Below are 27,950 nucleotides of genomic sequence, written 5' to 3'. Positions count from 1 at the left end.
TCAGGTTTTTGGGGGCTCCTTGGAGACCCATCCCCAAAGTCTCTCTCAGTTTAAGCCTGTCATGGGCCCAGCAGGGCTGGGAGGACAAAGAATAAGGAACATGGTCAGAGCCAGGCTGGCCTGTGAGCCCAAGTTGTGGGTCCCTGGCGTGGACAGTTAGTCAGAGGTTGGGGGACCACAGACGTTGGATGAGAACCTGGCCAAATGAACCCTGCGCCTGGGGGAGGAGGAATGCAGGTGGCTCCGGGGGCTGGCTAGCGCCCCACTCAGCCAAGCTTCTGGGCACCAGCCCCTGGAGTCCCCTCCACGGCAGGCCTGAGCACCCCGCACTGAACGAGACCCTCACTGCCCTCCAGGTCCCCAGGGGAGCCACGTGGTGAGAGCAGAGGGCCCCCCTCGCTGCCTGGTCTGTAAAATGGGGATGCAGTGACTGCCTCCAGGGTGGGGAGACAGAGAGGGCGAGCTTGTGTGCGTGTGCGTGCCTGCTTCGTGTGTGCATGCTTGTGTGTGTGTGCACGCGTCCACACACGCCCATGTGCAAAGCTCCGGACCCAGGGGAGCACGGCGAGCAGTGGAGGGGGCGGGGAATGTGAGGTGAGGGCGGGACCCGGGGGCCAGGGCACCGCGGGACGCCCGGTCCTCTCACAGCCGCAGGGCCTGGAGCAGACGCTCGTCCGTCACGGCATGCGGCAGCGTCACCACCATGCCACTGTCCTCCCGCATCGTCTGGCAGATGACCTCGTAGGCCATGGGGCTCCCGGACCAGCAGCGGCGGGCTACCTGGGGGGTGGGAGGGGCGTGTCCTCGGTGCCAGGCCCCGCCCAGCCCGCGTGTCCGCCTCCCCCACCCCGCCTGGCCCCCCAGCACACCACCTCGGCTCCGCTTCAGGTCCTCCCCAGCCGCTCCCTTCCTCCCATCTGGCCTGTGTTGTCAGGGGCCCCCCGACATGGCCCTGGCACCCCACCCGCCCCACCCGTTCCCTCCAGCCTCCCGGCCTCCAGGAGGAAGCCCAGCCCCCGTCCTGGGGGCTCCGGGGAGTCGCCCGGCGGCTCTCCTAGGCCTCCTGGTCTAAGCCTTGGACCCTTGCAGTTGGGCTCCCCAGCCCCCTCCCCATTTCACTCACATCCCGTAAACCCACCCCCATCACCGCGACCCCCATCTGTCATGCTTCCCCTTTCAGGCCCTGATATGTGGTCCCTCTGGGATGGGGCCCGGCACCACATACAGCGTCAGGACACACACGAGCGTGCGCAGCTGTGCTCTCGGATGCACAAAGACGCAGTGTCGGGAAGGGCGCACTGCCCAGGCCCCGCGGACACAGGCTGGACAGGACACAGCCCGGGTGAAGCGCCGGCTGTCTGCCGTGGAGGGCCACCCTGGCAGTGGCTGGGGGAGACACCGCAGCGGCAGGAGGGCTGCAGACCTTTCCGGAAGGAGGAGGGTCTGCAGTCTGCACAGGGGAGAGCCTTGGGGGGTGCTGGCGGTCACTCACTCCGTTGGCAACGTCCCAGCTGAGCACCCGCCTGGCCTTCTGCTCGGCATCCTCAGTCCCATCCAGCACGAGGCCAAAGCCCCCGTTGATCACCTCACCCCTGCAAGAAGCCAAAGGGTTTCAGGGTCACTCCCAGGCATGGACAGTTGGGGCAAAGGTGCTCAGCTCCAGGCGGCCTCTGCAAACCCAGTCAGAGGAGCCCTGGGGCCAGGAGGATGACCAGAGAGGGGGAGCCCTCTCGTGTTGTGGAGCAGATGCTGGCCAGATAATGGTCCCGGGGAGAAGGTCACACGTAAGGTTGGTGCTGGCTGTACTAAGGAGACATTCGACACCGTGAGATGAGCAGAAAAGCGGGCAGAACTCAGCCACGAGTCCCTGGAGACAGCAAGCAACTCAGGGCCAAACAACAGGGTGGGAACTTCTCAGCCACTAACCCCACGGCCCCAGGTCTGACACGTGATAGCGGCCGGGGCTGGGGAGGTTATGCAAACGGGAGTCCTCGCTCGGGAACTGTGGCCTAGCAGTCAGTGTCTGCAGAGTCAAGCTCTGGGTGCAGCTGCCTCTGAGGTAGGACCATCGAGCTGATGACAGGAAGTGATGTTAAGTGTCCTGGGAGACCCCGTGCACGGCGTGGGCCCTGCAGGAGCCGCGGCTCCCGTGACGGGTCTTCACCATTAGCAGCCTGAGCAGCATGAAGCTGTCGCAGCCGTTTGTCCCCAAGAAACAGTGAGACTTGAGCGGGCAGGTCACCTCAGAACCCAGGCTGCCACCCCCAGGGGCCCCATGGCACCATCACCCACAGCTGGGCAGGGACACGGACTCCGCACCCTGACTCCAGACCTGCCATCGGGATCCACATCTTAACAGGCCCCTCGGGGATGCCCACACACAGCTGGCTTCAAGATGTGCTCTGGTGGGGAAACAGCGTCAGTATCCGGATAAAGCGAAGTCCCTCAGTCGTGTCCCAGACCCCGTGGACTGCAGCCCGCCAGGCTCCTCTGTCCATGGGATTCTCCAGGCAGGAATGCTGGAGTGGGTAGCCATGCCCTTCTCCAGGGGATCTTCCCGACCCAGGGATCGAACCTGGACAGTGCATCTGTTCCTTAGAGACGTGGTCCTGGGGGCTGGTCCCGCCCGCAGGGACCTGCACACCCTCCCGGGAGGGACCAGGGTCCACTGTCTCTATGGAGCAGAGCCTGACCGCTGAGTATCCCGCTTTGCAGTCCACCGTCCCCATCTACATGGCAGCCGCCAGCTGGGACTGCGGGGCAGATGGCATGGGCCAGACCCCAGCACGTGGTCAGAACAGACGAACAGACGGGGCAGGGTGCAGGGCCTGCAGGGGACCCAGTGCTGACACGGATCGGCTCAGAAACAGGGAGCCCACATGCAGTGGAGAAACCTGGAGCGAACCGAGAAACGTCAGGGGAAACCATGACTTGGAAGCAAGAGATGCAGCTGAAGCTGGAAGGCTGCGGGGGGTGGTGGTTTTCCCCACTGCCTTTCCGGGAAGGTCTGCAGGAGTATCTGGTGGATTAAATTATGCACGGATTCTGCAGTGAACCTGAGGCACTTTCCCAAAGGAGCCCCCTAGGGCGTCACGACTAATGGCCTCGGTGCCAGCGCCTCACGGGCTGCGCCGTCAGAGCCTGGGGGGGCAGCCTAGTGGGGGGCCCCCCACGGCGAGCAGTGCCCCGAGGCCCTCGTGTCCTGCCCTGCCTGCCTTCTGCCGCCCTGGCTGTGATTTCAGGAATCTGGGGACGACAGATCTGAATCCAGATCCAGCTCCACTGCCGGCTCTGGCCCCTGCCAGAGGCATCCCGTCGTCTCCAGAACGCATTCAGCAAGTTGAGCCCCGAAAGGCCGGCGCCCGGTGACGGGGCCCAATCCCTCCCTTCCTGGTTTGCTCCGGTCACGCACTCCGGTCACATTTTCCATTCATTCGGGCCACCTGACTGGGCTAGGCTCGGAATTCCAGCCTCAGAGGGCCCAAGGCCAAGCTGGCCCACGGGGACGCTCCGGAGGCTGCAGCGTGCAGGACTGGGCTCTGGAAGGCACGGCCAGGCTTGCTCCGGCCAAAACGGGCTGGGAGGTCACTTCAGAGGCGGCCGGTCTGGAGAGCTGTCCTGCTGTGCAGGGCCACAGCGCCCCCTGCTGCTGCGAGGGCCCAGGGGTCCAGAGAGCCGCGCAGGCGACACCCGCCCCCCAGCCAGGGCGCCCTGGCAGTGCAGCCTGAGCCGCCCGCTGCCTCAGTTTTCTCATCTGAGTGTTTCTTCTCCGAGATTAGGTGGGAGGAGATCCAAACGCTTGCCACGTGTCCACTTGCAATAAACACTGGTTCAGTTCACTTCAGTCGCTCAGTCATGTCTGACCCTTTGTATCCCCATGGAGTGCAGCCCGGCAGGCCTCCATGTCCATCACCAACTCCCGGAGTTCACTCAAACTCATGTCCATCGAGTCAGTGATGCCATCCAACCATCTCATCCTCTGTCCTCCCCTTCTCCTCCCGCCTTCAATCTTTCCCAGCAACAGGGTCTTTTCATATGAGTCAGCTCTTTGCATCAGGTGGCCAAAGGATTGGAGTTTCAGCTTCAGCATCTGTCCTTCCAATGAATATTCAGGACTGATCTCCTTTAGGATGGACACCAGTTGTTCATTTTTCTCAGCAGCGAATGGGACATCGTTACTTATAACGAGAAATAAACATTTGGTCTTTGTCCACGGTTCCCAGCACAGAGCTCCTTAAACCCTTCTAATTTCCTGCGATGAGCGGGGTGAAGGTGTCTTTCATTCTGCTGATGAGGTGACTTTGGGAATTCACCCAAGGGGGCAGGGCTGGCTGCCAGAGGAGCCACCCTGTGGCCTGTGCTTGAAACCTGGGGCCCAGCCCCTGACAATCGCAGAGGGGGAAGGGCTGGAGGTGGAACCAGTCACCCGTGGCCAGTGATGGAGTCAGTCACACCCATGGAAGGAATCCTGCAGGGAAGCCCCAGAGGAGGGGCCTGAGAAGGGCCGGCTGGGGAACCAGAACACAGGCACGTGTGGCCGCGCCTGCCCCGGCCCCCACCATCAGGTGGTCCTTTGCGTGCTCACCCCATGTGTCTCCTCCTCTGGCTACTGATTCACACCCTTTGACGTCTTTTGTAATTTTTTTCAGAAATTCCTGCCTTCCGTGACCTGCTCCAGCAAAGCAGGGCAACCGAGCCGGGGGCCGTAGGGACCTGTGATCTCCAGCTAGGGGGCGGGGGGGACACAGGTGATGCTGCGGACCTGAGACTGGAGCCAAGACACGGGGTGGTGGGCAGAGGGGGCCAGTCCAGAGGCGCTGAGCCCCTAGCTGTGGGAGGTGGTGGGCAGAGGGGGGCCAGCCCAGAGGCACTGAGCCCCTAGCTGTGGGAGGTGGTGGGCAGAGGGGGAGCCCAGAGGCACTGAGCCCCTAGCTGTGGGATGTGGTGGGCAGAGGGGGAGCCCAGAGGCACTGAGCCCCTAGCTGTGGGAGGTGGTGTCGTCTCCAGGCTGAAAGCATGGGGCCGGAGCTGAGCTGAGCTTCAGGACACCGGGTGCTGGAAACGCCCATGGGCTGAAACCTGGTTCAGAATTAGGGACGACCTCAGGAGGGCACTCATCTATGGCCCAGGAGGGAGCCTCCCAGAACCCCAGCTGGTCCGTGGCTTGGGCTGGAGATAGGCTTGGCTGGGCAGTGCGGGGCCAGGAGCCAGGGAGCCCAGATCTAGGTTCCCACCGCCCAGCCCAGCCACCCCGGCAAAGTGAAAGGACGGGGCCAGGATGACTCTGAGGGTTCCCTGGACAACATCTGTCACAGCAGCAAGAGAACCACACAGGACAAGATGACTCACGGCGTCCTGTGAGAGGCAGGAGACTGCACGGGTGCAGGCTGGCCAAGGCCCCCACGTCCAGTTCACACAAGGAGCCCTCAGCAGAGAGAGCTCAGAGAGACAGGCGCAGGACCTTGGAGGGCCCCCCGAGACTTCCAGGGAGCCCCCACCCGCGCCACTGGCCCTCGGGAACCTTCTTACCAGCCAACACCCCCGCCGTTGTGCAGAGCGATCCAGGTGGCTCCACGGAACGCGTCGCCCACAAAGTTCTGCACAGCCATGTCTGCAGAAAGACAGCGCGGTCAGCCCCGGGCAAGGCGGCCAGCCTGGGCCAGGGTCGGGGGGTGGGGGGGTGGTCAGACAGGAACCTTGGAGGGCGCCTGTAGGAACCGCGGACACTGCGTTCTCAGAGCCCAGTGAAGCGGGAGCACCGAATGAGTGCCCGATTCCCACTGCCACCTGCCCAGCACAGGCACAGGTGCAGCACCCCAGAGGCACTGAGGGTGGAGGAACTGTCGCTCAGGTGACAAACAGCATCAGTCCCACCCTTCAGAGAAGCACACCAACAGCGCGGGACAAGCTGCACACCGCAGACTGCTCCTGGGCATCACTGGGTGAGGCCCCGGGGCAGGTAACCAGATAGGACTCTGCAGGGAGACAGGCACCGACAGAGAGAAGGGAACCAAGCCTCACTCCAGTCCAAGGGCCTGCTGAGAGAGCTGCAGCTGCCCTGAGACCCAGGGCCCTGGGCCAGGGACAAAGGCCTTGGCCCCTGGTGGGCTCTCCCCCAAAGCCCCCACAGAGAAGAGGCGGGGGTCCTGGGAATGACTTATGTCTAGCATGGGACTGTGAGACGCACCAGAACAGCTCCAGAACCTGGCAAAGGCGAAGGAGCGACCCACCCGCCCCTGGCTGCCTCCTGAGATATCAGGGCCCTGCCCACACTTCGACCCAGACCTCAAGAAACTGATTTCAGACGTTGGGCCTTCAGAACTTCAGGGAACACGCTCCTGCTGCTTCCAGCCTCTAAGGTTTGTGGTCAGCTGTTACACTGGCAGAAGAATACCAATGCAAACTACATTAACATCAGAGAACGTGAGAGCCGGCAGTATCATCAAGGGTAAAGAGGGACATCTCTGGTGGTCCTGCAGTTAAGACTCTGCGCTCCCAACGCAGGGGGCCCAGGGTTTGATCCCTGGTCAGGGGACTAGGATCCCATGTGTCGCATGTTGCGGCCAAAAAATGTTTTAAAAAAAATAAAATAAAATAAAGAGAGCTGGCACATGACGATAAAGAGGTCAATTTTCCAAGAAGAGACAATACACATAAACAAGGGCACAGCTGACAGCACGGCTTTCAGGCGCCAGCAGCACAGTGCGCGAGGGCTGCAGAGGGAGCAGACAAGCGCAGTCGGGCACTGCGTCCTCTCGCTCTCGCTCATCTAGGGGACAGGGCAGCAGAAGGTCAGCAAGGATCCTGACCACAGGAAGAGCATTACTAACCGACTTCACCCAGGTGAGATGTAGAGAACAAGCCCCCAGGACTTCTCTGGTGGTCGAGTGGCTAAAACGTCATCTTCATGGTGAGATGCTAAGACCCCACGTGCCTCACGGCCAAAAAACCAGAACATAAAACAGAAGCAGTGCTGTAACCCATTCAATAAAGACGGTCCACATCAAAAAAACCTCTGAAAATTTTTAAAAAGAAAAAAAAAAAACAAGCCCCTGAGTAACAGCAGAATACACGTTCTTCCCAGGGGCATCAAGAGGGATCACCTTCGAGGCCACAACACAACCCTTAACACAAGTTTAAAATAACAGGATGAATACAAAGCTCTCAGACTATAATGGAATTAACTCATAAATCAGTAACAGAAAGATAATTGGAAAATCTCCCCAAACTTGAAAATTTAAAAAGATACTTCACAATAATCCATTGTTCCAAGAGGATGTATCAAAGGAAATTTAAAAGTGTTCTGAACTGAATGAAAACAAAAATATATTTTTCAAAAAATCGGTGAGATGCAGCTAAGGCAGCGTTTAGAGGGAAATTCATAACATTAAAACATTTCTATTAGAAAAGAAAACCTCATGAAACTGGAGAAAGAAGAGCAAATTAAACCCAAATAGTAAATAGGAAAAAGATCATAGTAAAAATAAGAGTAGACATCAGTCCATTTGAAAGCAAAAAAGTAATAGAATAAAATCTAACTAAAAACTTCTTTGAGAAGATCAATAAAATTAAAAAATGCCTAGCCAGGCTGATCAAGGAAAGAGAAAGACAGAAAAGACTAACATCAGGAAAGACAGTGTGAACCCCACAGATATTAGAAAGATAATAAAGGATTATGATTCTATACCCATCAATTTCACAACTTTTATGAAATGGACCTATTTCTCAAAGTGATGTGGATTGGTGTTCCTGGGTGTCCACTCCTTCCCTGGGGATCCCATCCATGACGGAAGGAGCCTTGGTTGCTGGGGACAAGAAAGCCCCCAGGAGCAGAAGGCAGAAGCTCTGTGTGGTGGTTAACAGCCCCTCACAGAACCCCGCCTGGGGGAGCCAACGTGACTCCCACACACAAACTCAGTGCATCCTTCACAACAAAGAAGGACCTGCTCTTGGCTCCTCGTCACAGAGGAGGACCCTGAGGACCTTCTGAAGACCACCTGGCACGTGATGGGGTGCGCCCAGGTCTCGGGCATGCACTGGCCCGGTCCACCCGCTCCTGCTCACATTTACAACTGTGTCCCGTGTCCCAGAGCCACCTCCATCATGGGCTGGTCACCCTGGGCCTTGCCCCCTCAGAAGCCAGCAACCTTTTCCACAGCACCGTGACAGACTGAATGAACCACTTGATTTTTACATAAAACTCAAATCCAGCAGAAAGAAACACTGCTTAGACGCCCTGTCCTCCTCACCTGCACAGAAGGCAGAGCCGTCGTAAATGTTGGAGGTCTCCCGAAAGGGGCTGTCGGTGCCACTTACGTCATGGTGGTCTCGGCTCAGGACCACCGGCGCCTGCGGTGTGGAAGGGCATGAAAGGTCAGAGGCGATGTCCACTGCCTGGCCCGGGGCAGAGTTCAAGGGTCAGGCCACGCCAGACGCCCTTTGGACTTCCCTGGGAAGCAGACCCTCTGCAGGAGGGCGCAGGGGGTTTCCAACGCCCCCCACGACCGCCCAGAGATGCCCCTTCTGTCCACCCGGAGCCCGTACGCCCCCAGGTGCTGGGTCTGAGTCGCCGCTACCGTGTCCATTCACCACGCCCACTTTACGGAGCCCCCATCTCAGGGCTGCAGAACAGGCAGGGGTTTCGGCTCTCACCGGAGGTCGCAGGAGCTTCCCTGCGCTTCAACAAGCCGGGCCTGACCCCGCTCTGCACGGGATCCCCAGCCCAGTGCGCTGGCACGGGGGACACTCACGGCTCCGCCGGCAGCACGGAGCCCAGTTCTGACCCTACGCGCGCTCCTCGCTCACTTTATCCGCGGAGCGCCGCGCGCTCAGAGACCGTGGACTGATGGCCTTGCCCGCGCATCCAGTGTCCTCCACCTGCACCGGGCGGGACCCTGTCTGCCCTGTGCTCCCCCCAGAGCCCCGCGTTGCAGCAAGGCTTGCACCTGGGTGGGTGGGGGGGCGGCTCTCAGGAAGAAGGGGCGTAGAGGGAGGGGTGGGGATGAGGAGGCGCCGTGTGCGCATGCGCTGAGCGAGGTGCCCAGGGCTGACTGGAAGGAGGCGGGAGGAAGGAGGGGCGGAGAGCGAGGTGGGATGAAGAGCCGCTCTGCGCGCATGCGCCGAGCGAGGTGGGCGGAGCTGACTGGAAGGAGGCGGGAGGAAGGGGGTGGCGGAGGATGGGAGGGGGCGAAGAGGCGGCATGTGCGCATGTGCCCGAGCGAGGTGGGCGGGGCTGGCCGGAAGGAGGGGCGAGGAAGGAGGAGGCGGAGAGGGAGGGGGGATGAAGCGCTGTAGCTGTAGCGCCACACAGCTATACAGCCCACAGCTGTAGCGCCATGTGCGCATGCGCTGAGCGAGGTAGGCGGGACTGACCGCTAGGGAGACGGAGACGCGGTTGGGGTTGCAGTGATGCGAAAGGGACAGTTCAACAAAGACAGCCAGAAACACTGGAGGGAAGCCACGCTTTGAGGTTACAAGGCTCAGAGATGGCCCCTGACTGCCCAGTCTCACGGCAGGGCCCACAGCAGAGCCCGGGCCTGAGGGCTGGCCTGGCGGGGCGCCCACCTTGAGCTCCCCACGGGCGATGGCTTGGTTGAAGGCCACGGCGATGGCCACACGGCCTTTCTGGTCCGAGTACAGGATCCTGGCCTGGGAGCCCACCACCTGTGGTGAGAAGGGTGGTGCTCAGGAGACACGCCCCCCAGACGCTGGCCGGCAGTCGCTGAGTCCAGCCCCCACGCCCGGCCCTGTGCCTAGTGCAGTCTGGGGGTGTCTAGTGCGGATGTCCCTCCTGACCGGTCACCGCAGGGCTAGCCCAGGGGCCCCAGGCTGACCGGCGTCTCCTGGGAGGTGACTTACTGTCTCCGTCAGGCCCCGCCCCCATCTCCACCTCCTGCCCCACCCTCCCCAGGCCCAGGTCTTCAAGTCCAGCGGCGATCGCCGTGGACATCTCAGGCACTGGGTGGTTGGCATGAGGGGTTCTGTGGAGAAACACACGTGCAACCACTGGTACAGGCGGCGGCGGTAGTCTGGGTGGACGGGGTTGGACTGGGAAGCCCAGGGCGGGGGCCACCACTTGGGGCAGGCGCGGCTGAACCGCAGGCCAAGGGCCCACTGGTGCAGACGTGGCAGCGTCCAGCCATCAGAACCAAATGCCCGTCCCTTGTTTGGTCTGGGCGCATCCGGCCGGCTGCCTCCCTAGGCCTGTGCACTGGCTGGTCCCTTTGCTTCCCAAATGTCACCACCCCGCCCCCCCCCCCCGGACTCAGCCCCACTTAGGCCTGAACTTGCAAGTCAGCTCCTCAGAGACACCCTTCTGCTACACCGCCCCCACCCCCACCCCCAACTCCCCGGGTCATCTGATGTGTGGTCACGCTCACAGGCACAGAAACACCCATCAGCCCTGCCCTGGCCCCGCAGAGGTCGTGCTCCAAGCCCCGCACCACAGCCAGGGGCCATACTACCTCCAGTATCTCCACTGTGCAGATGGGAGGGGAGGCCCAGAGAGGCCAAGCCACTCACCCCAGGTCACACAACTGAGAAATCAGGAGGCCTGGCTCCAGGGCCCTGCCGGGCAATGATGGGAGGAAGGACCTACCTGACCCAGGTCGCTGCCCCAGAGTCCAGGCCACCTTCTGAAAGGCCCCGGGCTTCTCTGTACAGTGGCCCCTGGGCGAGATGGCCAGTAGGGACTCCCCAAGCTGTTCGGGTGGTGAGCAGCATTTCACCTGGGGCAAGGTCCACACCGCCACTCCCGCCCCCCAGCTGGAGCCCTCACCAGCTGGTGCTTGGCAGCCTCCTGGATCCAGCGGATGTTGTCCACGTACTGGAGCTTCACAGCCGGGGTCACTGCAGGCAGGGGAGGGGGTGTCACAGGTACCAGAGCCCCTGCCCCACAGTGGGGGTGCACACTCCTGCTGCAAGGCCGCTGGGCTGAGGCACCCATCTGCACCCACCACTGGACCCCGAGCAGAGTCGGGGTGCCCCCATCCCCAGCTCCCCACCAGCCCATCCGACTTCCGGCAATGGCAGTGCCAGCAATCGGGTGAGTCAGGGCCCGACCCGCAGCAAATATCTAAGGAGCATCTGCTGCGTGCCAGGCACCAGAGCCAAGACTACTGCGGGCTGAGAAGGAAACAAGTGCAGTTGAGACTGGGGTAGGGGGTCAGGGGGACCAGAGGCCTCTGTGGGGAGATGACACTCAAGGCAAGTCCTAAATGCTGAAGAGGAGCCAGCTGCATGGAATTGAGGTAACAGCATTTTGCAGAGGGGGCAGCGAGTACAGAGGCTCCGAGGCTGACAGATGCTAGGCCTCTTGAGGTAGGACAGGCTGGCAGTTAAGAGTGGAGGGCTGGAGAAGGGGGTCCGCCAAGGTGCTCGTGGGAACAGACTGCTAAATCTGCAGGAATTCTGTGAGCCTGTGGTTTACAGATGTCTATAAAGTTTCAGTCAAATACACTGAAAACATTGTATTAAAAATGAAAGTAATGTTCCCACATCACTTAGTGATGTCCCCGCCCCTTACTAGGAGCTGTGCCCCGAGGTTTTCTGGCTGGTGGACACCCTGATCCCGCTCCACGTGGAGCCTCGCTTGCTTGAAATCACCCCTGGAGGGTGGTTATGATGGGAACACCAGCAGTTGCCCGGCAGGTTGAGGGTCTGCAGCTGCACCAACATCCGGAAGCTGGAGGAGGCTCCGCCCAGATCACGATGGTGTGATCACTCACCTAGAGCCAGACATCCTGGAAGGCGAAGTCAAGTAGGCCTTAGGAAGCATCACTGTGAACAAAGCTTTTGGAGGTGATGGAATTCCAGTTGAGCTATTTCAAATCCTAAAAGATGATGCTGTGAAAGTGCTGCACTCAATATGCCAGCAGATTTGGAAAACTCAGCAGTGGCCACAGGACTGGAAAAGGTCAGTTCTCATTCCAATCCCAAAGAAAGGCAATGCCAAAGAATGTTCAAACTATCACACAATTGCACTCATCTCACATGCTAGCAAAGTAATGATCAAAATTCTCCAAGCCAGGCTTCAACAGTATGTGAACCATGAACTTCCAGATGTTCAAGGTGGACTTAGAAAAGCCAGAGGAACCAGAGATCAAATTGCCAACATCTGTTGGATCATCAAAAAAGCAAGAGTTCCAGAAAGAAAAACATGTACTTCTGCTTCATTGACTATGTCAAAGCTTTAGACTGTGTGGATCATAACAAACTGTGGAACATTCTTCAAGCCATGGGAATACCAGACCACCTTACCTGCCTCCTGAGAAATCTGTATGCAGGTCAAGAAGCAACAGTTAGAACCGAACATGGAACAACAGACTGGTTCCAAATTGGGCAAGGAGTGCATCAAGGCTGTATGTTGTCACCCTGCTTTATTTAACTTATATGCAGAGGACATCATGAGAAACGCTGGGCTGGATGAAGCACAAGCTGGAATCAAGATTGCCAGGAGAAAAATCAGTAACCTCAGATACGCAGATGACACCACCCTTATGGCAGAAAGCAAAGAACTAAAGAGCCTCTTGATGAAAGTGAAAGAAAAGAGTGAAAAAGTTGGCTTGAAACTTAACATTCAGAAAACTAAGATCACGACATCCAGTTTTATCACTTCATGGCAAATAGATGGAGAAACAATGGAAACAGTGAGAGACTTTATCTGGGGGGGCTCCAAAATCACTGCACATGGTGACTGCAGCCAAGAAATTAAAAGACGCTTGTTCCTTGGAAGAAAAGCTATGACCAACCTAGACAGCATATTAAAAAGCAGAGACATTACTTTGCCAACAAAGGTCTGTCTAGTCAAAGCTATGATTTTTCCAGTACTCATGTATGGATGTGAGAGTTGGACTATAAAGAAAGCTGAGCGCCAAAGAATTGATGCTTTTGAACTGTGGTGTTGGAGGAGACTCTTGAGAGTCCCTTGGACTGCAAGGAGATCCAAACAGTCCATCCTAAAGGAAATCAGTCCTGAATATTCATTGGAAGGACTGATGCTGAAGCTGAAACTCCAAAGCTTTGGCTACCTGATGCGAAGAACTGACTCACTGGAAAAAACCCTGATGCTGGGAAAGATTGAAGGCGGGAGGAGAAGGGGACGACAGAGGATGAGATGGTAGGATGGCATCACTGACTCGATGGACATGAGTTGGAGCAAGCTCCGGGAGTTGGTGATGGACAGGGAGGACTGTCCGTGCCGCAGTCCATGGGGTCACAAAGAGTTGGATGCGACTGAGCAACTGAACTGAACTGAACTGCCTCAGCTTCCTCCGGAGCCAGTAGGGGTGACTCCGCCCACAAGGTGACCCCGCCCACAAGGTGGCTCCGCCCATCAGGCTCTCCTCCTGGGTCCCCTGACCCTAAGGCCCTGCCACTCAGCCCACTCAACCCAGATGTGGGAGGCAGGGTGAAACTGGGCCCGGAGGATTTACAACAAGCTGCAAAGGCTGACCCACCACTCCCAGAGAAGGCTGCCTGGGCCCAGGGAGAAGCCGCAGAGCAACAGGGCAGGAGCTGTGACAGGCAGGGGGCCGGGGAGGTGCCATAAAGAAGTGTGTCCTCTTGCCCCGTCCACTACACAAAGAGGGTCTGCGGCTGGGCCAGGGCCACCCAGGGCGGGGCAAAGCCACGTTGTGTCCACAGACGGCCTGGGGCAGCTCTGACGTGGAAACAGCAGAGTGGCCTCGACACGTGGAGGGGGCAGCACAGGGCCGGCTACAGGAGCCCGAGCACCGTTGACAGGCAACCCCTGAGAATATGCCCTGGGCTCACGGTGCCAGGCGGGGGACCCTGCGTCCAGGCTCCCAGCACTGCCAGCCAGGGGCGCCACCCACACGTCAGCATCTCCAACCGGCAGCCTCACCTCCGGCAGCAACAATCTCCTCCAACGCAGACGTGGCCAGCCGATCTGTGACTGCCAGGTCCTGGGGGTCTCCTGAGGTGCACACCCAGCGGAAAGGCCCAAAGCCCTGGGAGAAGATGTCCCTGCAAAGGCAGATGGCTCGTCACCTGGGGCTGGCCGGGCTGGGGCTGGGGTCAGCATGGTCCAAGGTCAGGGAGGCCGCAGAAGCTCCAGAACTGACGGGGTGAAGGCTGTGCACGAAGTGGGTATATGCGCATGCGCAGGCCCTGTGTCGTGAGTCGGAGCATCGGCGACCGGCAAGGTTGCCGGAAGCCTCTCAACCAGCACGTGCAGCGGTCCCCACCCTGCCTGCCCCGTCCATCACCACAGCGTCCCTCCCAGAGCTGCAGCTTCTCTGGCTGCGGGAGCAGGGAGCCGGGACACAGACAAGCAGAACTTCCTAAATTGAGGTTAGAGACAACCCAAAAACCAGGCAGTGCTCGTGAGAATGCACAATAAACAGAAACTCGGCCCCGTTTGCTGTGAGCCGACCTTCGAGGGGGCTCCAGACAGAGGGGCGCAGGCCCTCCTTAGGCTCCGTGCCCACCCAGCCTCTGCTGGGCTCCCTTCCTATTGCCCCCTGGGCAATCCCCGCCCCCCAGGCCTGTGGTCATGGCCCCACTCTGGCCCTGTCCCCTCCCACGGGGGGCTGCTGAGAAGGGTGCTGGCTTCTCTCACCCACCCCAGCCCTCGCCGGGGTCCCCTCTGCTGCAGACCCGGGGGCTTCCCACCCCGCCCGGCTGCCCCAGCCCGGACTCCACCCTGTCCTCTCCCTGCAGCAGCTGCCCTGTCCCCGCGAGTTCAGACCCCCGGTGGCCAGGAAGGCACAAGGGCTGCAGGGATTGGGCCCTTGGCCACCTGCTCAGGGCTGGGGCGCGTGCCTGGGGGATGCACAGCTCCTCGGCCACAGCGTGCAGGACCTGGGGGGTAGGTCAGCCCTGAGCACTCGTAGGTTGGAGTGTTCTCCGGAGGCGACCTCAGGCATGGCCCCCACCCCCGTCCTCTCCCTGAGGCCCTGCACAGACTCTCACGTTTTCAGCTCCTCTTCCCCTGCCTGTTGGGGTGGAAACCCCATGACCCAGGCTGTGGCCACCTGGGATCAAGCACAGGTCTCAGCAGGCGGCCTGGGCAGTGTGAGCAGATCTGCTGGCCTGCGCGTCTAAGGACAGACGCCGGGAGCGTCCCCACTCACCCCATGATGTGCTGGACGTAGGAGGGGTAGCGGAACTCTGTCCTGTTGGCGCCCGGCTTCCCCACGTCGGCCCCTGTGCGCACAGACGGGGCCAGAATCACCGGGAGAGACCGAGGCCTGGCGAGGCGGAGGCCTGGCAGGGCCACCCCCAGAAGGCATGCCAGGGCCCATCCTGCTGGCCACACCGACGGGCCGGCCAGGACTGCAGTGAGGCGAGTGTGCCTGAGCCCCTCCTGCCTCTCTCACCGGCTCTCTGGGCCTCCAGGAGGAAGGCGTTGCCATAGTCCCAAAAGAAGAAGTGCTCCCGGGCCAGCCTGTTGATGGCTGACACGTGCCTCCGCAGGCTGCAAAGAAGCCGTCAGCAGTCAGCGCCAGCGCGAGCACCTCTGCCGGGAACCCTTTGGACTTAGCTTGCTGCGGACTCCTCCCCATGGGACTCCTCCCCTCCGGACTCCACCCCATCAGACTCCTCCTCTGACTCCTCCCCTTCTGACTCCTCCCTATCTGATTGCTCCCCTTTGGACTCCTCCCTCCTGACTCCACCCTTTCAGACTTCTCCCCTTCTGACTCCTCCCCTCCTGACTCCACCCCATTCGGGCTCCTCCCCTCCTGACTCCACCCCATCGGACCCCCTCCCCTTCTGACTCCACCTCTCCTGAGTCCTCCCCTTTGGACTCCTCCCTCCTGACTCCACCCCCTTCTGACTCCTCCCCTCCTGACTCCACCCTTTCAGACTCCTCCCCTTCTGACTCCTCCCCTTCTGACTGCACCCCATCGGACTCCTCCCCTCCTGACTCCACCCTTTCAGACTTCTCCCCTTCTGACTCCTCCCCTCCTGACTCCACCCCATTCGGGCTCCTCCCCTCCTGACTCCACCCCATCGGACCCCCTCCCCTTCTGACTCCACCTCTCCTGACTGCACCCCATCGGATTCCTCCCCTTCTGACTCCACTCCTCCTGACCCCACCCGACTCCTCCTCTACTGACCCCGCCCCTGCCTGCTCCACCTCCAGCGCCTCCCACTGGGAAGCCCCCCACCCCTGGGGTTCCTCAGAGCCTCTCCCCCTTCAGGGGAGACACTGCAGGCAGTCACTCAGCTAGTGCCTACAGGTCCCAGCCAGCCAGGCGCGGGGCCCAGGCTCCGTGCTGAACAAGCAATGACCTCTTCTGGAAGCGCCTTGGGCTGCCCTCTACCAGCATCTACTTAGCACCCATAGGTGCTGGAAGCTGCCCCCAGTATTTTGCAAATGTAACCCCAGCCCGTCCCCAACATCCCCACGGAACAGCACATTCATGACCCTGTCTGACAGAGGCGGGACAGAGGAGCAGAGAGGTTAAGGGTCTGGCACAGGCCACACAGCTGGCTGTGGGAGAACCAGGCGGAGGCCGGAGCCACCCCGTCCACAGCCCCAGCAGGCCGTGTGCGCCCCCATCCCTTGCGCGGGCGGCCCCGTCCGGCACCACCTCTCCTGGACCAGGCTTTTGAAGGCAGTGGGGTCAGAGGCCATGAGGCTCTGGGCCTCTGCGAAGCCCAGCTGCACGGGGTAGTAGCCACCGTTGAACGGGTTGTGGCAGGACGTCTGGTCGGACCCCAGGTCCACCAGGAGTTCCCCCGTCGTGTCCAGTTCGTGAACCAGGCGCTCCCTGCGGGGAGACGGCCGGTCAGGCCGGGTACTGCCAGCAGCCGAGCTCAGGGCCCAGCCAGGAGGGCGCACGTGCTCCCAGCCCACAGGCCCCTTAGCCAGGCATGGGGCTCATCCTGCACCCCCTGGCGGGGGTGGGGGGGTCTGCCGCGAGCTGTCCAAGGATCAGGGCCGCGACAGCCAGGAGCCCCAGACCAGTGTTGGGGCCGCGGACGAGGGCTCACTGGGGGTCCTCAAGGCGGCCAGCTCCCCACTCACCAGAGGTCCACCACGTTGCCATGGTAACCAAGACTGAGCACCTCCTTCCTCTTCCTTGCTTCCCTGCAAGGGGCAGGACAGGCGGCCCAGTCACACCTGCCCAGGGCAACACCCCAACACCCCGCACCCCGGCGCCCAGCTGGTGAGGACGCAGAGGCCCGGGAGGCACCCACAGCACCGCGTGAGTGCAGGCCTGGGGACCTACGAGGCCCCCGGCCGAGGGCCACAGGGGACTGGGGGCCCTCCCAGAGGACTTGTTGACAGAGGTGCAGCCCCGCCCCCACGAGGCCCAGAATTCCTTCCGGAGCATTAGAGCCCTTGCTCCTAGGGCTCTCAGAGGGATCTTGGAAGAAGCCGCTCAAGGCGATCCTCAAGTTGCAGACGGTTTGAAAGATGATTCTGACCCTGATTTGGAAAAACTACAGCATGTCTGGGGGACAGGAGACCTGAACACGTGAAAGCGGCTGTGGAAGCATTTGTTACTCTGATTTGGACTTGCGTGTGTGTTTCTGTGTGTGACTGTGGGAGCGAAGTGCCCAACCTTTGTGTGAGTGACAAAAATTCAGAGATGACAGAAACGTCACAGTGGCTGGACGTGTGTGTGTGTGCGTGCCCATGAGCATCCAAGTGCGTGCGTGTGCGTGTGCAAGTGTGTGCGTGTGCACCTGTGTTCCAGATGCACCCACAGGGTCAGAGCCAGATCAGGTTAAGACCCTCTCTGCCACACGAGGAGTTTAGAATTTCTCCAGTAATTAATGCAGGGTTTTCAGCAAGTTTTCAAAGATCTGTGTCAAAAGAGTCTCCAGTCTCAGTAATGGGAGTATTTCTAAACTCTGTGTGTCTCTAGACAGTGTCACCTAAGTTCCCTTGCGCCCCTGGGCAGGTCTAATCACAGCAGGTGAAGCCCTCTGTGCCGAGGCGAACTCCCCACACAGGAGGCGCCCAGCTCTGCAGAGCAGTCAGTTGAGAGAATGCTTCACAGACAGCATCTGAGGAGCAGCCTCCTGGTGGCCCTGCCTGTCCCCATCAAGAAATCTCAGCAGATGGCATGCAGCTGGGAAGGGTCCTGGGACCCCACACTAGCCTTGGACCCCCTGGGGAGGAGCCGCAGGTCCAGACGGGTCCTGTGGACGTTCAGCAGCTCCGATCAGCACCTCCTGTGTGCCAGGCTCTGGGCTGGGCGCCGAGGCACAGAAGGGAGAAACGCAAGACACGGTCTTTGCCAAACCGTGGCTGAGCTGAGGGGCCGCCCGCAGGATGACGGACGTCTGTGAGACCGCATGTGTGGGCAGCGCGGACGCACCCAGGCACCCCACACTCCCAGGAGCCACCAGTGAGAAGCAGAGATCAAGAGTTCCCAGCCCACGCTCCCCCAGGTGTCACACCTGAGTCTTTCGATGCAGCGGTCCAAGCTGTCAGTCACTTCCATCAGCCAGCCTTGCCTGTGGCGTTTCATGAGGGCCGCGCCATCCACCTGGGACCACGGGGCAGGGGTGAAGATCACCCCCTTCCCGACAGGGCGGGGCGGACCCTATGAGCTGCTGCAAGTTGCCTCCTGCCTCCACGTCAACAAACCCTGACTGCACTCAGGGAGATGCTCTGCTCCAGCTAATCCCAACTGCCCTCTCACGCCTTTTCTCCACCCTTGTAGATGACAACATCCATGTGAGCCATCTGACCAACGCGGGAAAAGGAGTTTCTATGGCATTATTTTTCTGCTAGAGTCAGCCATTGCTGGCATTTCCCCTTCTGTCTGCCTTGAATATAGATGAGGTGGCTGGAGCTGGGGAAGCCACTTTGTACCCAGGAGGGAAGCTCAAGAGACTACAGATGTTGGCCCTCGTCCACTCTTCCCCCTGACCTGACAGCTCCGTCCAGATGGGGGGGGCGGTCTCTGCTCTTATTCACAGGTTTACCGTCTCCTGGCTGGACCCCAGGGCCCCAAGGCAAGGGAGGCTGGGTCCTGGGAGCGTGGGTCCTGGGAGCGTGGCTCCGGGCCTGGCAGTGATGGGCACTTGGAAGGCAGGGGTGTCTGCTGCCGTGGGGACCCACACTGGGATGGGAGGATTTGGGAGGGCACAGGCAAGAGCAGGGAGGGTGAGGGCGTCAGGGGGGCTCTCGAGGGGGGGCTGCTCCCGCGGGCTCACCTCTGCGATCACACCGATGCACCCCACGATGACGGCAGCTTTGGCCTGAGCCCCACTCATGCCACCCAGCCCGGAGGTGACAAAGACCTTGCCCGCCAGGTCCTGGAGCCCTAGGTAGCGCCGCCCCGCATTCAGCACAGTGAGCTGAGGGGGAGGAGGAGGAGTCACCACCCACGCTCGCTCAGCCCCCCAGTCCCACGGCCCCGCGGCCCGCCACTCACCACCGTGCCATGGACGATGCCCTGGGGGCCGATGTAGCAGTAACTGCCTGCCGTCATCTGGCCGTACCTGCCCGCGGACGCAGGGGCGTGAGCGGGTGCTGGAGTGGCGTCTCCCCACCCCGCTCCCCGGGGTCTAAGGAGCTCTGTTGCCCCACATGCATCGGCGTTCTCCTTAAACAACAAAAGGAGGCACTTCCCTGCCGGTCCAGGGGAGTCCACCTGCCAAGGCAGGGGCGTGGTTCTGATCCCAGGTCTGGAAGGATCCCACGTGCCTCAGGGCAGGTGAGCCCACAGGACACAACTCCTGAAGCCACCACCCAGGCCCACGTGCCCCGGAGCCACCCCAACGAGCAATCCCTGCTCGTGGCAACTGGAGGAAGCCCGCACACAGCAACACCCGCGCAGCCAGAGATGAGCTCATTAATTAGTCAAAACAGACGCCTGTAGGAAAGGCCAGTCCCCTAGTTTCTGGCAGAGTCGGGGCACAGCACTCGAGAGGTTGCTGTCATTTGCACAAAGGGCCCCGTTCTGACGACCAGGCCGGCGAGGACCTCTCCACACATCAGCACCCGTGGTGAGCCCCATTGCAGGCTGCAGGAGCCGCTGTCTCTGCCGGTCAGCGGGCGGCTCGGCAGGCCACAGAACAAGGCTCCCGGGAGTGAGCCCCCGGCCTGCTGAGCGCTCTAGGCTAGATCATGGGAGGAGGCGCCCACGTGCACCGCGTGGTGGCCGTTCAGCATCTGCGTCTTCAGCCCCGTGACAGGAGATGAGACTGCGCTCCCCAAAGACTTCGGGGACCCAGTCCGCCAGCCCCCAGCAGCCTCCCTGGTCCCTTCTCTCCTCTGGATTGACGGCGGATCCTGGATCTCACACATCCAAACTCCAAGCCAATCCCAGAACTTGGGCCAAGCACAGGGCCTCTGGGAACCTCCACTTCCTCTTCTGATAAATGGGGCATGGGTTATCCTTGTCGTGCAAGCTTGTGTGAATAGAACGATTGTGTAGACACAATACACACCCACCAGGGAGGCGGGTAAAGCCCGCCATGGAGCGTGCTCCCCCAGGGTCCCATCCACTCAGGCGATGTCACACTCATTCTCACACAGCTCGGGGGCCAGAGCCATCACCACGCCCCCTTTGCAGCCAGGACCTGAGTCCTTGCAAAAAATAGGATTCAAATTGCATGTTCGATCACTCACACGTGTATAACAACTGCTGGGACATCCATGAAAACAAGCGGGAAATGCGTAAATACGGAATCGTGCTATAGAGCTTTGATGGTGAGGGCTTTTCAGAGCTGAAGCCACGATCGCTGCGCTGCTCTAACGTAGGGCCTGGGCAAGGCTGCGTCATGAACCAACAGCACTTACATGGTAACCCCCATGGCAAAGAGCTTCTCGTATTCTGTCCTGGAGGAGTAGTTGGGAATGACCTGCAAGAGAGGGGTGGGCGGAGGGCTGGGGGCCGCGCCGTGGCTTTCAGGGGCGACGGCTCGGCGGGCGGGTGGCGGCTGGGCCTCCCTGCGGCCCCGGGACCCACCATCCCGTTGGTGATGACCAGCCTGGGGGCCTCGGGGCTGCTGGGAAAAAGGCCAAGAGGGTGTCCGCTGTACATGACCAGCGTCTGCTCCTCGGTCATTTGGGCCAAGTAAGACATTGTCAGCCAGAACTGCAGGAGAACAAGGCACAGGGGTGGTGAGGGGGGTCCCCACACTGGCCCCCAAGTCCCCCCACGAGGCCGCCAACTCCCCTCCAGTGGCCCCACCGCAGGACCTCTGACCTCTGGGCTCTCGGGCATCAGGGAGGCAGAGCCCGAGCCCCTGAGCCAGTCTCAAGGTGCTTCCAGGCCGGAGGCTGGGGCGGAGGTAGGTGGTGGACTGGCCTGTGGTGGGGACCCCCTGCCTGCCCGCACAGTCCGGGGTCCATACCTGCGCCCAGTTGCTGAACACCTGCCCGTTTCCTCCGTAGGTCACGAGCTCCTGGGGAAACTGTGGAGGATGCGGGGCTGCCTGAGATGTGGGTGTGGGGAAGGAGGCACCCAGCTTGGCAGGGTTCAGGGGTCATGGCCCCCCGCCAAGTGGCTGATGGCCCTTGGAGGAGGAGTGGGGGGCTCGGGGGGGAGACCGGTCAGGGCTCAGCGGAGCGCTCACATCCTGGGACCCTCCTGCCCTCAAGCAAACTCTCAGGTCCCCCTGAAGGCTGTCCTCTCTCGAATAGGCTGCTGCAGGGCGCGCTGGCGCACAAGGACGCCGGGACAGGCACGTGTGGCCAGACCCACGTGGACCAGCGGGGCCCCAGGCCTGCTCTGCCAGCAGCCTTTGCGCCCTGAGCCACAGCCCACGGGACGAGCTCTAGGCAGGACACCCACCGCTGGTTTCCAAGACTTGGTGGGGAAACAACGCTATAAAACATCTTGATTTTACACTGATTCCACGTTGTGGTATTTTGGATATACTGCAACCAACCACAGCATTCAGCCCGTTCCTTTCCAGTTTTCACGTGGCTACCCACTCCCGTGTTCTGGCCTGGAGACTTTCATGGACAGAGGAGCCTGGCAGGCTGCAGTCCAGGGGGTCGCAGAGTCGGACACGACTGAGAGACTAAGCACGCACGCATCGCACATAAAGCGACACCTTCTGACGCCAAGGCTGGTGTCGTGGTGCTGATGCTGTCGTAACGACCAAAGAGGGAGCGCCCGGGAGACGGCGATAAGCCCTCCCCACGCTGGTTTTGCAGCTTCTCTCGGGGCTTCCCTCATAGCTCAGTTGGTAAAGAATCTGCCTGCAATGCAGGAGACCCAGGTTCCATTCCTGGGTCGGGAAGATCCCCTGGAGAAGGAAAAGGCTACACACTCCAGTGCTCCATGGATCACAGAGTTGGACACGACTAAGCGACTTGTGTATGTATCGAATCTGTCACTGCGTCCAAGTAGAAAGCTTGCGAGTGTTGTGAGTGCTGGGTGTGTTTCGCGTGCTGAGTTCCCACTACCGACCCCGCCCGCACGTCCGGGCCCTTACCTGCGCCACGGCCGGGTCCAGGTTGTTCATGATCATAAGCATGATGGCTGCAGCCGCCCTTGTCCGGCAGGGATACCGCTCCACTGGATAGGCCCTGCAAGGGGTCTAGCTGCCAGGCCCGTCGAGGGGCAGGCGCCTGGAACGTCGGGTCCCGCCTCGGCCCGGCCCGGCCCCTGGCCCTGCCAGTGCGGACGGCCAGCCCTGGCATCAGCAGAAGGCGCCCCCCCCTTGGAGCTCCCACCAGAGGAGGTGCTCTGGGCCAGCCCCTCCCCACCACTGGACAGGCTCCAGCCCGGAGGAGGCGCACTTCACAGCAAGGTCTCTGTACCAAGGGGACAAGCCGAGCCCGCGGCACTCACCTCATCTCCAGGTCGGGGCAGAAGCGGTACATGTAGATGTGGCCGTAGAGCCGCAGCTCCTGGGCGAACTCGGGGGCCAGCACCTCCTGGACATCCGGGGGGAAGTAGCGGAGGGCGTTCTTCAGCGCCAGCTGGCGGGGCGGTGGGGGGGAGTGGTGAGGGCGGCAGGGTGTGCAGGCTCCAGGCGGAGCTCTGCCCTCCGGATGTGCCCCTGTTCCACTCAGGAGGCCCAGGGCCCAGCCCTGAGACTGCCCAGCTCGCACCCCAGCCATTACCCTGTCACCTCCCGCAGGAAGCCTTCCCTGATTGCCCTCCGGCTCTCTGTCGGCTGCCTTCCAGTCCCTCCCTCTGCATGCTCACCAGGCACCAGGCCGCTTGAGCCCCGGCAAGGGCCAGAGAGGGACATGGCCTGCGGCCTGGGCTACAGTGGGAGGGGCTGCTTGCCTCCCTGGGGGCCCCCTCCCCGGGCTGAGCATCTCCACATGCTCCAGAGTGGGTTTGTTCCCTTGCTTCTTAGTCTTCCCTGGGCTCAAGGAGGGCGAGTGTCCGGCCAGACCCCCCTACCCCGCTCTCTCCCTCCCAGCACCCGGCAGGGGCCTGAAGGCAGGGGAGTGGGGTGACGCCCGGGTGTCAGGGGTGGACACTGAGGCCATGCGTTCAACCAGCCGACCCTGCAGAACAAACTCCTTTAAGGAGCGCGATAAGGAGCTGATGTGAACGTATTCATTCAACACAAATCCACCAAGGGGGCAGGGAGCTCGAGCCTCAGACAAGACACTGACCGGGGGTGGCGGAGGCGACAGGAGAGGAGCCTGCGGCCCGGCCTGGGCCCCGAGGCACCAGGTGGGCAGGGCAGAGGGCCGCCCCGGAGACAGAGAGCTGGGCCGGCCAGAGCCAGGTGGCCGGGGGGCTGAGGACAGAGCCCAGGGGGGACAGCCTGCCCTGTGCACCCCAAGTGCAGCACCGCACATCAAGGGTGCCCTGGGGGCCGAGGGGTGCATGGGATGGGTGGGGGAGAGATGATTCTGGAAGAAGTCGAGGGCGAGAAGGGCAGTGAGGAAACCCCAGCTCAGGAGTGAGGGGAACTTGAAAGGTTTGCGTGGCGAGTCCCTGGGTGACTTCAACATAGAATAAAAGTGCATCGCTCCTGCTCTCTGGGGAAAAAAGATCAGAAACGTGTGTTTCTCCCTTGCAAAAGGTGGCTGGGAATCTGCCCGCAGGGGGCTCCCGGGCTCACCAGAGGGTCAGGCGCGTCGGGTGGCCACCGCAGTGTCTCTGGGTCTAGTTTCTGGCGTGTTCCCGGTGCCACTTCTGGCCCAGCGCTCCAGGGAGGGAGCCCCGATAGGAGGGCCCCGAGGAGGAACGTGCACACTGCACGCAGCGATGGGGTGGGAGGGGCACGGGGGGCACGGGGGGGCACGCGGCAGGAAGCTGCGGACTCGGGTTCAAGGGCAGGTGGGGCCCGGCGTGAGCTGGAGGTCAAGCCCTTCAAGGTCAGGTCTGGCACATGACACAGAGACTGCGTGCTTTTTTTTTAAATCGGTAAACAGCCTATAATCAGAGCTTGCAAGCGAAAACAAAGCTTGACAGAAGTTTCAAAAGCAACACGTCACAGGCACACAGTCACCCTCCCGGTGGGGCGCTCGACCTACTACACGGGCCCGAACACATCCCGCCGGACTCTGGCTTCCTCCGTTCCCTTTTCTAACGATCTGATAGACTGGGCCTGTCTGAGCCCCCACACCCCTGGAGCCCAGCCCCATGGGGTCCTCACCAGAACCGGGCTGAAGTGAGGCCCGCCAGGTCCAGACTGTGAGTCAGGCTCTTCCTGGCGGGGCGGGGGGCCTCTCCAGAGACTGTGCCTCGGGGCCCAGACCCCTGCACCCCAGTCTGTCCCTGCGGGTCCCTGACCCGCACACGCACCTCTCTGAACTGCAGTCTCCTCTTTCGGAAGACGAGCAGAAGGCACCGCCTCACAGGGCTGCCTGGGGACCCGGCTGAGTGGAGGGCAGCACCTGGCAGGCATGCGCTGCCCGGGGCCAGCGGCCGGAGTGACCGTCTCCACGCTTACGGCTTCCACGCAGGGCGTCTGTCCACCCCCAGCTCCATGTGGGCCTCGCTCTCTGTGGCCAGCGGGCCAGCCCCTGTCCGACGCAGTGCCCAGGGGTGGCATTCAGCCTCTCTGTGACCAGGCAGGGCCTGGCTTCCCAGGTCCACACCCAGCTTGGGCCTACACAGGGCTCGTCCACCCAGACCCGTCTCCACATGGTCACTCACAACCTCCAGAATAGCCTCCAGCTCAGATTCCCCAGTCTGGGAACCTTGCCCCTGGCGCCAAGACCAGCTCATCCAAGAAGCCCTTCTAGGTTTGTTCTGCCCACTGAGCTCTTTCAGGGTGTTGGTTCGGCACACACTCTCGTTCGTTCATTCAGCAGAAGACTCTGGCGTCACCGAAGACCCAGAAGTGAGCCCCCTAGGCCCCGCTCTCCAGAAGCTGCGGGCACTGTGTCCGCGGCGTGGGAGGTCTCCGGACCTGGGGTGTGAGTCCAGCACAGCCCCCAAGGGTGGGGTGTGGTTTGGGGTGAGGTCACCAAGAGCAGCTGCATGGTGGGGGAGGGACGCGGGGACGATTCTAACGGATGTGAAAGGACTCTCCCTCTGCCCCACAGCCAAGCACACTCTGCAGGTGACCAGAAATCTACTTACAGAAGCCCCAGTGCTTAGGCCACCTATGTGGAGAGCTGAGTCACTGGGGAAGACCCTGATGCTGGCAAAGATTGAAGGCGGGAGGAGAAGGGGACGACGGAGGATGAGATGGCTGGATGGCATCACCAGCTCGATGGGCATGAGTTTGAGTAAAGTCCGGGAGTTGGTGATGGACAGGGAGGCCTGGCGTGCTGCGGTCCATCGCAGAGTCAGACATGACTGAGCGACTCAACAACATCTACTCACAAAAGAACTAAGAGGGGAGCACATTTTCGTTCATCCAGGCCATGAACTTCAACAACAACACACTGATGAGGAACAGCCTCAAAAGAAACCAGCCTGTGTGCACAGCTCCCACTTAGAGATTCAAGAAGGACACACACATCTGTGTGCACCAGAATGTGTCTAGAAGGAGACACCAAAAATTATAGAATGTTATAACACGTGACTTGCGTCTCTCTTATAACTACCTTTGAAAGCTCATGTTGACATTCAAAGGGACGTTTAAGTAAAACAGAAAAGCAGCCCCAGGAAAGCGTGAAGGTTGTGGCCGAGGACGCCCTGCCAGGTTTGGGACGGTCCAGGAGACCCCTGGGGGTCCTCCCGCAGGCGTCACCCCCGGGGACTGGATGTATGGTTCCTCCAGGGCCCGCCTCCCCGCCCCCCCTGCCAGCGGCCCTCAGTTCAGTCCCACTGGGGTGCTGTCGACCAGAGTCCCCCCAGACCCTGGCCACAGGCTGAGGGCTTGGGCCCACGAGACACCCCCACTTCAGCCCCCGATCACATACCCCAGTCGTCACCGGTGCTCGCGAACAGCCAGTGAGAACTGGGGGTCCCAGCCCCTCGGGTTTGGTAATCTGTTAGCACAGCCCCTAGAACTCAGGACACTCTCTCTTTGGTTTTTGTATTGAAAGGATGTGATGAAGGGTGAGCTGATGAGCAGGAACCCGGGGTTGGGGGAGCTCCCAGGTGCGCCCACCACCCCAGCACCTGCTCCGTTTCACAGACCCGGATGGTCCGACCCTGGGGAGCGGCCTTGCAAGGACTCATTCCCTCGTTCCCTGGCCTCCACCCTTCTTGGGAGGCTGGGGGTGGGGCCGAAAGGCCTAGCGTGTAATCAGAGCCTGGACTTGGTGACCAGCCCTGCCAGGAGCCCCCACCGCCCAGGGAACTGAAGCCCATTTAGGAGCTCAGTGTCAAAGACCGGGTCAAAGAGCAAACGGCAGCAGGAAGGAGGAGGTGACGGGATCCACCTACCCGTTCCTCCCCAGTCCCCAGGGCCCCGCCCCCACCCCCAGGTCCCAGGCCAGTGGGTGCTCCCGGGAGGAGCGGGCAGCAGACCCCCTGGGCCCTGGGGGCCCAAGGTCGAGGTGATGGCGCCCACCCGTGACCTCGAGCCTCAGGGACCCTCGGTCAGTGGAGACCAGAGGCCGACGCCCCCAGGGCAGCCGGGAGGAGTAAGGCGGGTGCGATGGAGGCTGGCACGGGGGTGCCTGGCCCACAGCCACCCTCACTGGGAGCCCCCAGGGCCGGGGTGGCAGGTAGCAGCTGGTGGGAAGAGCCCTCCCAAACCTCCCAGAGGCTGAGCAGTCCTGCGGGGCAGGGGGGCCCAGCCTCTCACCTGCTCTTCAGCGGGGCTGAGGCCGGGGGTCCTGACTGGGGCGTGGGGCACCCCGGCCCGCCGGCCCCGGTTCTCCGGAAGGGGCCGCAGGGGCAGGCCGGAGCACAGCTCCTGGAGGCTGCACATGGCTGGCGGAGGCTGGGGCGGAGGCCCGCTGTGTGTGGGGGCCGCGGAGAGACCGGGTATCCTGTCCGGCGGGGCGGGGCCCTCGGGCCCACCCCCTCCGGCCCTCTCTGGGCCCCAGGCCAGGGCGAGGGTCGGGGTCAGGGCAGCGCTGACCGGGGGGCAGGGTCCTGGGCGAGGCAGGCTTCGAGCCGGGGATGCCGGGGCAGAGTCCGCGTGTCCCCTCTACGGGGTGCTGGCCTGCGGGGAGTTTTCTGGGACTCAGCATGGGGAGAGGGGGGCTCTGGGTTGGGTCTGCCCCATGGTCTCGGGGGGAGGCCTCATCATCAGGGGCGATGTATGCAAATGATGGGGGCCCGTGACACTGACTGGGGTACTGAGTGTGGCCGCCTCACTTCCCTCCTTCCCGCCCGGTGAGTGACACATTGGCCGGAGCCCACCCAGTGGCAGTAATGCCCCCACGGAGGTGCAGGCCTCCCCGGCTCTCAGGAGACCCTGTCGTCACCTCTGGGGGAGGGGGTGCCCGTGAGCTCCCCCCAGCTCCGGATGGGGCCCAGGGCCACTCACAGAGCTGGGAAGAGGCGCCCTAGAGCCCCAGCAGCCCCAGGTAAGGGGTGGGCAACCGCCCTGGGCGTGGACCCAGCTCGGCTGCCGGCCAGCCCACGGCCTTGGGCGCCGTCCCAATGCACACACAAGCGTGTGAGCGCCCACGCCTGGTGTGTATGCAAGAGCCTGACGTGTCCCACTGTTTGCACCCGGGG

General features: G+C 61.5%; 1 protein-coding gene across 2 annotated transcripts; it reads right to left on the bottom strand.

Moving 5' to 3' along the window:
* UROC1 (urocanate hydratase 1) lies at positions 1–27,192 on the bottom strand. Of its 2 annotated transcripts, XM_005909104.3 has the most exons (20): positions 27,067–27,192; positions 22,740–22,870; positions 22,381–22,474; positions 21,292–21,351; positions 20,904–21,032; positions 20,735–20,796; positions 19,365–19,431; positions 19,144–19,287; positions 18,382–18,470; positions 16,997–17,059; positions 16,560–16,739; positions 15,342–15,439; positions 15,096–15,168; positions 13,865–13,986; positions 10,778–10,848; positions 9,565–9,663; positions 8,250–8,349; positions 5,530–5,611; positions 1,493–1,592; positions 1–780 (listed from the first exon to the last, which is right to left on the bottom strand). In XM_005909104.3, the coding sequence occupies exons 1-20, from the start codon at positions 27,190–27,192 to the stop codon at positions 643–645; spliced, it is 2,028 nt and encodes a 675-aa protein (XP_005909166.2). In that variant the 3' UTR covers positions 1–642. The 2 variants fall into 2 exon arrangements, 1 of the variants encoding a protein (XP_005909166.2); XR_011461926.1 differs by lacking the exons at positions 1–780; positions 1,493–1,592; positions 5,530–5,611; ... (14 more) ...; positions 22,740–22,870; positions 27,067–27,192 and adding exons at positions 6,562–7,015; positions 8,653–8,946.
* Positions 27,193–27,950: the final 758 nt, after the last annotated feature.

This window comes from Bos mutus, chromosome 22 (genome assembly GCF_027580195.1).
Source record: "Bos mutus isolate GX-2022 chromosome 22, NWIPB_WYAK_1.1, whole genome shotgun sequence".
Lineage (NCBI taxonomy): Eukaryota > Metazoa > Chordata > Mammalia > Artiodactyla > Bovidae > Bos > Bos mutus.
This window is presented reverse-complemented; position numbering and strand designations above follow the sequence as displayed.

Excerpts from the sequence above, each read along its gene's own strand:
- UROC1 (XM_005909104.3), bottom strand. The coding sequence starts at position 27,192 with ATGTGCAGCCTCCAGGAGCTGTGCTCCGGCCTGCCCCTGCGGCCCCTT. Across the intron at positions 15,440-16,559 it reads AAAAGCCTGGTCCAGGAGAG|CCTGCGGAGGCACGTGTCAG; the intron begins GTGGTGCCGGAC and ends GCTTCTTTGCAG. Across the intron at positions 1,593-5,529 it reads AACGGCGGGGGTGTTGGCTG|GGGTGAGGTGATCAACGGGG; the intron begins GTAAGAAGGTTC and ends GGCTTCTTGCAG.